The sequence below is a fragment of the Odontesthes bonariensis genome, chromosome 11 (assembly GCF_027942865.1).
Source record: "Odontesthes bonariensis isolate fOdoBon6 chromosome 11, fOdoBon6.hap1, whole genome shotgun sequence".
NCBI lineage: Eukaryota > Metazoa > Chordata > Actinopteri > Atheriniformes > Atherinopsidae > Odontesthes > Odontesthes bonariensis.
This window is the reverse complement of record NC_134516.1, coordinates 17,122,095-17,135,022: the sequence shown is the minus strand read 5'-3', so window position 1 is coordinate 17,135,022 and position 12,928 is coordinate 17,122,095. Positions and strand designations below refer to the sequence as shown.

The 12,928-nt window shown below is 39.4% G+C and overlaps 2 protein-coding genes across 2 annotated transcripts; both read right to left on the bottom strand.

The window, feature by feature from the left end:
* Window positions 1-4,294: 4,294 nt before the first annotated feature.
* LOC142391729 (uncharacterized) lies at window positions 4,295-6,949 on the bottom strand. Its single transcript, XM_075477751.1, has 6 exons — window positions 6,865-6,949; window positions 5,493-5,819; window positions 5,258-5,308; window positions 5,044-5,172; window positions 4,921-4,952; window positions 4,295-4,835 (listed from the first exon to the last, which is right to left on the bottom strand). The coding sequence occupies exons 1-6, from the start codon at window positions 6,947-6,949 to the stop codon at window positions 4,593-4,595; spliced, it is 867 nt and encodes a 288-aa protein (XP_075333866.1). The 3' UTR covers window positions 4,295-4,592.
* A 2,119-nt stretch (window positions 6,950-9,068) lies between these two features.
* On the bottom strand, window positions 9,069-12,777 carry LOC142391728 (B- and T-lymphocyte attenuator-like). Its single transcript, XM_075477750.1, has 6 exons — window positions 12,245-12,777; window positions 10,040-10,366; window positions 9,818-9,865; window positions 9,604-9,732; window positions 9,478-9,512; window positions 9,069-9,392 (listed from the first exon to the last, which is right to left on the bottom strand). The coding sequence occupies exons 1-6, from the start codon at window positions 12,348-12,350 to the stop codon at window positions 9,069-9,071; spliced, it is 969 nt and encodes a 322-aa protein (XP_075333865.1). The 5' UTR covers window positions 12,351-12,777.
* Window positions 12,778-12,928: the final 151 nt, after the last annotated feature.

Below are 12,928 nucleotides of genomic sequence, written 5' to 3'. Positions count from 1 at the left end.
TAGATGGTGATCTTTTTTTAATCCTTTGCTAACCTCTCCCAGCTATCCAGTTTCAAATGTGCACTGTACAACAACCCCCACCCGTGTATTCCAAAAATAATATGATGAGCCTACATTCATTTTAGTGCTGCATAATAACACACATTGTTTTTGCACGATGGCCCACCGTGACTCCTTGCCTACATGCGTCATGTGGTGGGCGACGTAGGAGGATTGTGAGTTTCAGAGTGTGTCTGTACCTGACTGTACACCCAGTACAGCTTTTAGCACTTTCGAAACCACAGAAGCGACACGTCCCACAGGTCACGCTGTTCCACCTGCTTCATGCCCCCCTGTAAATCGCAGTGTAGATTGTGAGCTGCCACATATGTTTTGAAAACTTCTGATCCTGTTTAATGATAAAGCCGACGTTCTTATCATTCGATCGCTGTGGTTACAGCCTAAACCAAGGTGTTGCTCAGCTGGTGTTTCACTTTGAAATGGAATGTTCTCTAAAATGTTTTATTTAATTTCTGAGAGACAATTTGTGTTCATAAATCTTCAATATTGTGATTATGTTGCAACAATCATTCTTTTCTCTTAAGTGCTTACGATCTCAGATATTACTTTATGACCGGTAACCTTTCATAGTTTGGGTTGGGATGTTTTTTGGTTTTTTTTTAGGTTCAGTTTTGGGGCTTTTTTCTTGGTTTCAGTTTGATGTGAAAGGTGTCACTTCCTCGGTTCTTGGTGGGAGAGACGTTACCCCTCGTGTCTGCTCCAAGCTTCAACAACCTGTTCTCAAGTTGAGACAAGTTGTTTTTAACTCCAAAAGTGCAGCTTTGTCTAGAGTTATTTAGCTTATGGTTATAGCTTACGTCTCTCGTCCTTGCCCATTGTGCAGAATCCTGCTTTTTCAGGTGTGTATATTCTGACTTTCCTTTTGGACAGACGAGGCCAAAGTGGAGATGTTTGGTCATAATAAGCAGCTTTTGGAGAGGAACAGCATGTCAGCTCAAATATCTAATAGTAACTGTCAAGCACAAGGGTGGAGGGCTGATGATTTGGGCTTGTTTTGCAGCAACAGGACCTGGATAACTTGCAGTCATTTAGCCCACCATAAACTCCTCTGTATACTGAAGCATCTATAGTCAAATGGGAGGCCATCTGTCTGACAGCTAAAGCTCTGCTGAAACTGGGTTTGACAAATTATGTCGATGTAAATAGAATTGAATGACCAAAATTTGGCACGTAGACTCCAACAGAGTATTATGGCAGAATGTGACACAATAGAGGGAAAGGAAAGGACACCAGCCATGGATGAGATGAACAAGATGCGAGATTGTACACTTGGCTCTTCACCTTTGAAGCTTTGAAATGTGTAAAGACTTAGAAGGCAACGTGCTACAGTGAGAACCCCATCAAACACTAAGTTGGAACTTCAATAAATAACAATGCATCATGTCATTATCAAAGTTAGACATTTAAAATGAAAGGAATAAAGCACAAAAGTGAAAGATGTTGATTAACGTTTCATGTTACTGCTTCTTGTAAAGCATGAGCAGCTCATCCAAGTTTTAAAAATAAAAAAAATCCCATAAACTGCTTTAAAAGAACCAAACTATTTCTCATGGATCAAGATTACAAGGCACATTTCGCCTGATAGTAACTGCGGGTTAATAGTTCCAAATGAAATGTGTGAGATGTCTTTAAGATTTCCACTAATTTAAAAACCTACATCTGTCTGATGATTGAGGGGGAAAAAAATGGGATGAATTATCGTGATGACTTTTTTGCTGGAACTTTTCTTGGGAGGTACCACACTTTATGGGTTTATACTCCATTACAGCAGGCCTGCACAAACTGAAAACATATTTTTACACAAAGCAATAACTTGCTACATTACAAGTGATGTGAATTTGATGCAGACAGCTTTTCTCAAAGTTTTTTGATTGGTTTGTTCCTTGTTTTACTGGATACTGGAGATGTGCTCCCTCGGAGACAATGGAGTATATTGTGGTTACTGCGCACTTCGTGCTCCTGCTTCCCTTTTTTAGAATGGTTGTTAGTCATCGGCAAAAGTGTTTCTTTGTACAGTTGTCTGTTTCACATCATCTCTAATGGTCATAGTTCTTGGTTCCAGGCAAAGGGAGGTACAAACAGGGCCATCGATTGTCAAGACTCGGCCGTAAGTTGGTCTCAACTTACCAAAACTGTGTGAACAATACATGTAACCCTAACCCCTTATAAAGCTACCACTAAATTTTCAGCTAATTTGTTTTTGCTTAGTGTTCAGTATAAACCTGTTCATCGATCCATTTTTATTTTTATTTTTTAACAAGCTTTATCCATGGGATGACAGGTGGTGTACACCCTGGACACGTTGTCAGTACCTCACAGGGCCGATGCAGAAACAAACGGGACAAACAATCATGCACACTCACACTCGCTCCTAGTGTCGATTTCAAATCACTAACTAACCTGACATGCATGCTTTTGGATGGCGAGAGAGAGCCAGACCACTCGGAGAAAACCTACGGATGCATGGAGAGAAGATGCAAACTGCACGCAGAAAAGCCCCAGCTGAGGTTCCAACATGAACCCTGTGATCTTTGCTAATTTAGCTTGGGAACAGAAAGCTAACAATACTGTTATAACTGCTGTGGTTTTATAACTGCTCTCCTCCCAACCAGCCACAGGATAATAGCACAATATACTGTAGCTACACGACTAAACACTATATTTTCCTTTTCAAAAACCTAAAGTCATTTTTAGCCAAGCTATGATGGCAGCTGGTGGTCTAAATGCTCTATATGAGCATGTAGCTTCAGATATGAGTCAATATAAGGGCCTCGTCAAGCTTAATCTTATTCATTTGTTTACTGACCATACAAACTAAACTATCACTCATGTTTTCAGCGTTTTCCTCATACAGGTTTGCTAAATTATGTTTTTTTTAAAGAAAGTTAATATTCTCTAAACTTGCTCTCAGCTTTAAAAAGAAACAAACCTTTTTCCTTTTAATGTCCCCTCGTGAAGATGAGGGGACATTAAAAGACATTAAAATGATCTTTTTTTTGCATGCATGCATACATTAAAGACTACTGAGTGGAAGCTGTGTGTGCTGCAGTTTAATGATGAAGTGAGGCGTACGTTTATGATTTGTATTTTCCACTGTGAAACCATTTGAGTTATAACATACGTTCGTGTGACATGTGGTTTGATTCTGCTTCCTGTCACTGCAGTTTCCAATGCACATTGCATACTGTTCGACAGAGCGCATTGTAGCACACAGGTGGGAACACGCACACACACATATAGATGGGCCACATTTTAAAGCTGATATTTACACTGGATATGTATGCCCCAAGGGAACAAAAGTCTTGCTTATCAGTGAGTCACTCGGTGCGCACTCTCTCAGTCTCAGTCACATACTTTAGATTACTGAAGATTAAACAGTGGCGGTTCGCCATATCTTTTATTTTCCCTTCTGTGTTATTACGGATGGATTTACAGGAATTCTGAATCACAGAATGAAATGAGGAGTGACACCTCAGCATGACTCTGATAATCTCACCGTGACTTGTGAAAAGGGTAAAAAACAGCAAAAACATTGTATTGGTAATGTAATGCTCAGCTGCCGTGTAACGTGAATTCAGTTTTTTGATTCAGTAAAAAAATCTTGAAGAAGTCTGATTTTGAATTATGTTTTGTGCACCTATTTCTACTGGAACTTTATGACTCCGGGGATTATGTTGTGATAAGAGAGAAGTGTTTGAAAAAATGTAAAAGAGATGAGTTTTTCTGCACACACAGTTCCTCTGGATGAGATACTCCAGATTCACATGTTCATCAGAGATTGTCTAGTCCAACAGGTTTTTTGGTCTTTATGCCACTCGAATAGCTGCATACTCTGATGTCTCCTCTTCCTGCCTCAATTGCCGAGCAGCAGCCCTCTGAGGCATGTTATGGTTGAGAGTAGTGATGGGAAGTTCGGCTCTTTTCCGAGAGCCGGCTCTTTTGACTCGGCTCCCAAAGAAGAGCCGGCTTTTTCGACTCCCAAACGGCTCCTTATTTAGGATCTTTTGTAGCCTATATTTTACTTTAACTTTGCAAAAAAAAATCATGGTTTATGTGTTGAAAACCCTTTTGCTTTCAGTGTTTTTATGAGAGACCTTATAATTGCCTAATTCTTTGCATTTATTCTGTGACAAAACCACTTTTACAATTAAACTTTTTTATTGCACAAATTAACAATAAACTTTAAACACATCCAGAGAACAGAACCAAACCCAAGCTAACATTAATAATGTCCTCAATTAAACTTTTTTATTGGACAAATGAACCAAAAAATTTCAAACAAATCCACAGAACAGAACCAAAACCAAAACCAAACTCCTTAATTCTCACGTGAATACCGCATGCTGGTCCCATGCTGGCCAATCATAACAAAGCTCTGTCGTAACCATAGCTGGGACTGAGCACTGAAAGTCAAACCTAAGCAGCGAATGGAAAAAAACTTGGAGTCGGCTCTCACTTGATGCGAGCCGGCTCTTCTGATTCACTACAAAGAACCGGCTTTCAGAGCCGATGCTTGTGCGCATGACCCATCACTAGTTGAGAGCAGCATACACAACAGACTGGCTCTCCTCCACTGACACTGTATGTCTTTGTCTGTTTCTGTCCTCTTCCGTCTGACCATAAAGCTGGAAATTAACTCTTGATGATGTCAACTCATTGGGTTGCCTCGATGGTGCCTTTCTCTTGGTAGACCTTTGAGACGGCGGCACACAGGGGCTTCCTCTTGGCGAGGGCTGGAGCGTGGCACGTTGCTCAGCCATGGGGATCGACATGTACTGTAAGAGGTTGTTTTTATAAGGATTATTGAGGGGATAACAATGGAAGAAAGAGTATATGAGCTCAAAATAATTTCTTTCTTACCTGATTTTCAGTTTGTGCTTCCTTTGATTTCCCTGCAGGACAAAGAATCCAGTAAAATGAATGACTGTGGTTAGCATATCAACCATGCCAAGTATTTGCTGTAGCATAACTTTAGCGTCTCACCTTTACACCCTTTCATGGATATGATGGATATAATTATTACTATGATAACAAATGAGGAAATCCCAGCAGCACAGTACACATAGATCCATACATCTTCTGTGAAGGTAGGTGCAGAATCTGTGTCTTTTGCTAAAAGATTAACACAATGTGAAATGAATAAAGGCGACAGTGTCTGAAAAGGAAAAAAATTACTTTTCCAGGATTTAAATGTTACCTTTTACCCTTGTTTCATTTTTCAGGGAACTGTTGGAACTCTCTCCCTGACCTGTGAAATAATACAGAGCGAGTGTCTTAAGTCATACCCAAACAGAGTCAGAAGTGACAGGAACAGTAATTAAACACAGTTGTTGTTGCCCATTCATTGTTCAGTAACATTTAGAAGTATTAGCTGTGTTGTGTGGACTTAGTGTTTACATTCAGTTTCAAATTACTTAGAAAGTCCCACTCACCACTGATATAGACGTTGATATTATGACTCAAGGTGTCAGAAATCTCGCACCGATACACACCTGCATCATTCTCAAGAATGCTTTGGAAGATCAAATAGGATGTCCCTTCATACTGTCGTAATGTTTCCCACTCTACTCTAATGTGGGCATCATTGCTGACATTAAGAAAGCCTGCTCCTGCTCCTGCACTTTTAACCCAGAAGACTTTTGGTGGTGAAATGTTGCAGAAAGTAACTGGACACTTAATCCTGAGTTCTTTTCCAAGGAAAGCTTCATACTTTGTGTGGCGGCGTACTTTGATTTCAGGATAACATTCAGAGTCTTCACCTGCAGAAGAAAAACGAGAACAAACATTAAAGTCCCAAATAAGACATTGAATCATTCTGGTCTGACACTGCAGAACAGTTTTGTCTCATTTCCGTTCTTGGCAGCTGAATAGTATATTCTGATTTGTGCTTTATTTCTATCTGCAGCAGGGAGAAGACCTAACATAAGAGATTACACACTGCAGGACACCTTAGTTTGCAGCAGCATGAGGTCGGTCGGGTTTAGACTGGTTTAGAGTTTTTCATGCTGCAGCTGAGCGCCACTGGATTGAGGTCAGAAGAGTCCTCGGTGGTTTAAGCACTGTGTGGCTTTAGGGTCCTGTGATACCCGGTGCACATTCTTCCGAATTAAAAATGGCAGATTTACATAACTGAATGCTAGCGTGGATCTTTTGAATGAAATCACATTTTTACCTTTACACAGTAGGACCACAACACAAGCAAAGTAGATTTTAGATTGTTTTTTGCCCTTTTACATGTTTGTATGAGAGACGATATTATCCAGTTAACACGTGCTACGATAAGTTCCAACAATAAGTTCCAACTAACATGTCCAAGTTTGGATTTATTTTCTCGATTTTTAACTTTCAAGTCCAAGTTTTACGTTTGAAGGCTGTTTCTTTTTTTTTTTCTTTTTTTTTTTTTTATTAGAGCTGAAGAAGGGAAAAGAAAAAACAAAATATGTATACATATATAAGACACATCACACTATGGACATATGTCAATCAACACAGTGAGTACAATAGTGACAAAACATTGCCCAAAAATAAAAATTACAATCCAATAGTTTCAGCCTTGAAGGCTGTTTCTGAGCCTTTGGGCATGTCTTTGTGTGCTATGCTGCTGTAGAACAAAGGTAAACTCATATATATGTATATATTTAAAAAAGTATACTTAAAATCGTTTCAGTCTGTAACATTATACAGTACAAAGTGTTATTTGAATTGTACTTCATCACCGAGGGATGGAGACACAAAGACCCATTCAGAAATAGTGAATTTTAAAACTACTGTATAGTATATTATAGAATAAAGGTAATAACTTACTATCAGCATCCAGAGTGGGGACCAGCACCACTAATATCAGCAGATTGAAAAGGACTTGGCAGTAATAAGGTTTCATGTTAGGCATAGTGGAAACCCTCCACTTCTGTAAAGCCAGTGTCTGTACTCACAGCACCTCATGTGTGGTTTACTTTTACTTCCTGTTTTTGATTACGGGGGTCTTTGGTGGATTTGCAGTTTCGTTATAGTTACCCATGAGGGCTAAAACACTCGATATGCTCATCGTTACACAACCAGCAACAAAACACTCTTTTGCCCTGAGTAAATCTGATTTTTGGGGATATTTAAGTGAACATTTCTCCTTCTATGGTAGCAGATTGTTTTACAGGAAAAACGGCACCAGAAAGAGAGATTCGTGAAATAACAGTTATGGATACAATTATTTGATTGCACGCAGTGATTTATATTACATTCTAGGTTTTCCAAAGAATTACAATCAATCAAAAGATCCTCGTCAATCATTCATAGAGTCAGAAAATCCGTCAACAGCTGATATTTAGTTACAAGTGTAATCAGACGTAAAGCTTGTCAAGAGTAAGTTCAAGTTATGGATGTTAATAGCACAATATCACAGTTTTAATCCAAAGATGAGACCCACAACATTCAAAGCAACAAAAATCCCTCACAGAAACATTAGCTGGAAAGAGATGGTCTTCTCCTCTGTTCAGTATGAACCATCTCCCCAACTCAATTTCAGCCATAAAGCTGACAATCTTGTAGCAACAAATACATTCAGCTCAGTCTTGGTGCATCTATGGCTCTTAGCTCATTCATTTCACCTGACAATGGGAATCTTTTTTTAACCCTTGGCAAAAATGCTGTTTTTGATTTAACTAAAATGTGACACTGACTCCCTACAATGGCTGGAACTTGTAAATTCAGGGGATATTACTCAAACAGGAAAAAAAGAAACGAAAATTGGTTGGGCTCCACTTTCAGTGCATATTAATACACATTTGGAGCTCTTTTAAGAATGTATGGCTTCAAGACGGCATAAGTTGGGTTAACACAAAATAAAATCCAATGCCCATGTGACTACCAGTAACGGAGTTGTACCATCTGTCCAACTGTGCGACTCATTGGTGTGTTTTTAACAATTTTGGAGCAAAACTAGGGCACTCTGGGTGGAGGAGCAACATGAGGCATTACGCCAACGCTTGTTTAAAGGGTTCCAATCGTTGTTGGATTTTTGGTGGGGGGTGGGGGGTGCAAAAAAAATTGAATGTCACTAGATTTATCTTTTAACCCGGTAAAATGCTTTCTGAATATTCCTATATTGCAGCTGAACACTATGATTGACATGAGCTATTGGCAGCTAACGGCCTTATGATTTGTATAACCTTTCAAAGTTGATCCAGTTCAATTCAAAGCACCAACATTTAAAGTAAAACCAGTTAAAAAAAGAAAAATTACCACAGTTTTAGGATGCAAATATAAATATTGGAAGCTACTTGTAGTCTGGGCTTGCTAAATGCTAACAGCAACGAACAACAACACGTTCCCAAACCCTTTAGCAAGAACAGCCACTGATGGTATAAAATCCACACTGATGTGTTTAAAAAAAAGGAACAAAATGTATTTGAAATTGTCAGTCAACCAATCCTGTATCACCAAGTTTTAATTTACAGTACCTGATAGTGCTTTATTAAACTTCTTCATTAGACTGTGTTGGTAGGCTACGTAGCTAAAGACTGCTTGATTTCTTGCAGTTTAGGGAACAGGATTACTTTTATCTCTGGCTGCAGTTTGTTTGACGATCGTATTATACTGTTTGTAACATAGCTGAAAAGTTCAGCAAAGGGTGCAAAAACTGAAGTACATCCAGTATATGAGGCAACTTAATTAGCTAATAACCATAAGACAAGAACAGTGTTTGGTTTCATTCATAAACCATGTGAAATATTTTCTGACTCGTCTGCACATATTTGAATGAATGTGTGCCATTTTGCAAGTGGAAAGCACACAGATCGAATGAGGGCAAGTTTGTGTTTCTGATTTTGAATTATGTTTTGTGCACCCATTTCTACTGGAATTTTATGACTCCGGGGATTATGTTGTGATAAGAGAGAAGTGTTTGCAAAAATGTAAAAGAGATGAGCTTTTCTGCGCACACGGTTCCTCTGGATGAGATACTCCAGATTCACATGTTCATCAGAGATTGTCTAGTCCAACAGGTTTTTCGGTCTTTATGCCACTCGAATAGCTGCATACTCTGATGTCTCCTCTTCCTGCCTCAATTGCCGAGCAGCAGCCCTCTGAGGCATGTTATGGTTGAGAGCAGCATACACAACAGACTGGCTCTCCTCCACTGACACTGTATGTCTTTGTCTGTTTCTGTCCTCTTCCGTCTGACCATAAAGCTGGACATTAACTCTTGATGATGGCAACTCATTGGGTTGCCTCGATGGTGCCTTTCTCTTGGTAGACCTTTGAGACGGCGGCACACAGGGGCTTCCTCTTGGCGAGGGCTGGAGCGTGGCACGTTGCTCAGCCATGGGGATCGACATGTACTGTAAGAGGTTGTTTTTATAAGGATTATTGAGGGGATAACAATAGAAGAAAGAGGATATGAGCTCAAAATAATTTCTTTCTTACCTGATTTTCAGTTCGTGCTTCCTTCTTTGATTTCCCTGCAGGACAGAGAATCCAGTAAAATGAATGACTGTGGTTAGCATATCAACCATGCCAAGTATTTGCTGTAGCATAACTTTAGCGTCTCACCTTTACACCCTTTCATGGATATGATGGATATAATTATTACTATGATAACAAATGAGGAAATCCCAGCAGCAGAGTACACATAGATCCATACATCTTCTGTGAAGGTAGGTGCAGAATCTGGGTCTTTTGCTAAAAGATTAACACAATGTGAAATGAATAAAGGCGACAGTGTCTGAAAGGGAAAAAAATAACTTTTTCAGGATTTAAATGTTACCTTTTACCCTTGTTTCATTCAGGGAACTGTTGGAACTCTCTCCCTGACCTGTGAAATAATACAGAGCGAGTGTCTTAAGTCATACCCAAACAGAGTCAGAAGTGACAGGAACAGTAATTAAACACAGTTGTTGTTGCCAATTCATTGTTCAGTAACATTTAGAAGTATTAGCTGTGTTGTGCACTACATTCAGTTTTAAATTACTTAAAAAGTCCCACTCACCACTGATAGAGACGTTGATAATGTGACCCACGGTGTCAGAAATCTCGCACCGATACACACCTGCATCATTCTCAAGAATGCTTTGGAAGATCAAATAGGATGTCCCTTCATACTGTCGTAATGTTTCCCACTCTACTCTAATGTGGGCATCATTGCTGACATTAAGAAAGCCTGCTCCTGCTCCTGCACTTTTAACCCAGAAGACTTTTGGTGGTGAAATGTTGCAGAAAGTAATTGGACACTTAATCCTGAGTTCTTTTCCAAGGAAAGCTTCATACTTCGTGTGGCGGCGTACATTGATTTCAGAAGAACATTCAGAGTCTTCACCTGCAGAAGTAAATTAAAGATAAAAAAATATAGAATGAGAAATTAATTCTTGTTTGATGCCACAAAACAGTTTCAATGTATTGTTGTACATGACCGGTAGAACATTATATTACACAAGCCTTGCAGCCAAGGTTTGTTTTTTAGATTAGAAATATTTTCTAAACCAATGGTTGATGAGATTTTGGACACCAAACGTGGGTTCACAGCGGAAACCTGATATCTGCGAGTGAGATTGTTAAAGCAACTTCAGAACGGAAAAGGATGTTCATATTCAAAAGAATACAGCATCAAAACATGAGTAAAAATGACTGACTGAAGAAAAAAATCACTTGGTGACCTTGAAACTTAATTTAAATAAGAACCTGCAGCTGAAGGAACTACAAGGAAACCCCACCTAAAAGGAGACAGTCTCCTGGGGGGGGGGGGTATTATTTAACTGTCCTTGAATGAATTCCTTCCAGGCCATAAAACTGCTGTTGACTCTCTCACAACTTCATTCTAAAGTCCACTCAGCTGTTCGGGAAGTTTTGATCAAATCACAATTTAAAATTTTGAGCAGAACAGAACTCATGTTGTGAGGATAGAAATATATTTACTTTCTACTTCATTTAACAAAAGGATGCTGTTATGCTGCTTATTTTCATAAAGCTTTAAAGTTTGTGCCAACTGTGAGTTTACTACTTTTTTCAGCTATGTAAATAGTGAAATTGTGTTTGTGTGTCTTTCCACAGCCGTACATGATGTTGACAACACCCAATTTGAAAGACCTTCCACGAATGGCCTTGTTTATTTCTGCCAGGCACACTTTATATGTAGAAAAACAGCACGGCTAAATGTAAGAGTCCAGGTGCTAAACTGACCCGCCTGTTATCTGGACCCGCCACTCACTAAAAACGATGGGAGCATGATGCAAAAATATGGCAAAGAATGCCCTAAATTGTTGATCAACTGAAATCAAGCAAAAATTGGAAAATATTCACTTTTTTAAACACAAAAACTGCATTCTTTTTTGTACTTTATTAATTCTTTTAATAAATGGGCATGTAAAAATGTAGAATAACACACATTTTACTGAGTACTGAACTGAGGTGTACTCAGTATTTTGTATTTATTCTTATGATACCGTGACCAGTATTTGCGTATTCCTTATTCGTGCACAGTCATTCTTCCTTTCTGTCTCATGATTCATAAAAAAGTATTAATTGAAACAAAAGGATTACAGAAACTGTTGATTTTTCTTATTCAAACCCGTACAAAAACACCAAGAGAATTAGGTGGGTGACTGATGAAAGTAATGAGTAAGTAATTGGAAAAGCAAAAGGTTTTTCTGCGTTGATTTCAGAAATAAAACTTGCATAAAACTTGTGACTGTTTCCATGAAGCGGCCCACATGCAGAAGAAACACTCTCTTGTTGTGGAAGAAATAAACCAAAAGTAGTGTTTTTAGTATCTGAAAGGCGTTTTCACATTTTCCTTTTGAAGAAGCATTGATGTTGAGAAGTGTACATACATGAGGTTGTGCCTTGGTAGTGTGAGCAGAGTCACATTCGCAATCATCCCGCCTCGATAGGCGATAGTTTACATTATGACACAAACCTTTTAACGGTTTTCTCAAGTATGGGTTAGTAGAGACTCACGTTCAGTTAAATAGCTGAACGCCTGCTTTGTCTTTGTTTTTAAAGTTTTCATTGTGAGTCAAAATGGTGTGTGTACTCATTACTTCGGAGTTCATGACCTATATAGAAATCAGATGCCGAACCTTCATATGGGTCGTGGTCACAAAAAAAGCTGACTTTTCGGGCGGAATGCCTACAAAGGAAAAGACCGTAACACTGCACAAATACAGAGGCCGCACAATATTCTGAAATATTGACTTACTGTCGGCGTTTAAGGTGAGAAAGAGCACTGCCAAGATGGACACATGCAGAGGAGTCCAGCAGTAATGGGGCCTCATGATCCAAAAGCTCCGAAAACCACCTGTCATCGTCCAGTCGCAGTCAGCTCAAGTGAGAAGTGTCTCTCCAAACACATTATTCAGTCAAACAAAAGAGAGGAACGCTGAAATCAAAGCTGCTTAAAACATGCTGCTTCCTCTTTCTGCTGTTATCTGACAGTCTTCCTACATGACAGCAGCGCTGCCTCTTCCCTTTTTACAGCAAGGTGATGACTGTTCTGGAGGTGAGCGTCAGTCAGTGGGTGGTCTCACTTCTGCAAATTTTTGCAAGTCCAATTCAGTGAAACGTCAAAAATCAGGGGGTTCCCATATGATCCCTCCAAAGAAAACATCTGCTCTGAAATCTTCATCTCTCGCAAGCGCTTTTAATTTCCGAGGCTTGCTTCAGCTCCTTCACCTTGACACCTCCTTCATCACTTCTTGGCAGCATCTGCGGTTCACCTTCTTATAGCTGACTTCCTCTCCCCTCTCCCTTCCTTTCATCTTTACCCTCTGCATCTCCTGCAGACTTATGTGACTTTTTGCAGAGCGCTGTGGTTTCATTGGAGGAATTACAACACTCTAAAGAGGAGATAAGGATGCTGCGGCCTCTTTAAAGACTTAAATGC

What these genes read in the sequence shown, in the direction of transcription:
- LOC142391728 (XM_075477750.1), bottom strand. Translation starts at nt 12,350, where the DNA reads ATGACAGGTGGTTTTCGGAGCTTTTGGATCATGAGGCCCCATTACTGC. An exon ending in TATCAACGTCTCTATCAGTG is followed by an intron (nt 9,866 to 10,039) that starts GTGAGTGGGACT and finishes ATTATTTCACAG; the next exon opens with GTCAGGGAGAGAGTTCCAAC. An exon ending in ATCCATGAAAGGGTGTAAAG is followed by an intron (nt 9,513 to 9,603) that starts GTGAGACGCTAA and finishes TCTGTCCTGCAG; the next exon opens with GGAAATCAAAGAAGGAAGCA.
- LOC142391729 (XM_075477751.1), bottom strand. Translation starts at nt 6,949, where the DNA reads ATGCCTAACATGAAACCTTATTACTGCCAAGTCCTTTTCAATCTGCTG. An exon ending in TATCAACGTCTATATCAGTG is followed by an intron (nt 5,309 to 5,492) that starts GTGAGTGGGACT and finishes ATTATTTCACAG; the next exon opens with GTCAGGGAGAGAGTTCCAAC. An exon ending in AAGCACAAACTGAAAATCAG is followed by an intron (nt 4,836 to 4,920) that starts GTAAGAAAGAAA and finishes AACCTCTTACAG; the next exon opens with TACATGTCGATCCCCATGGC.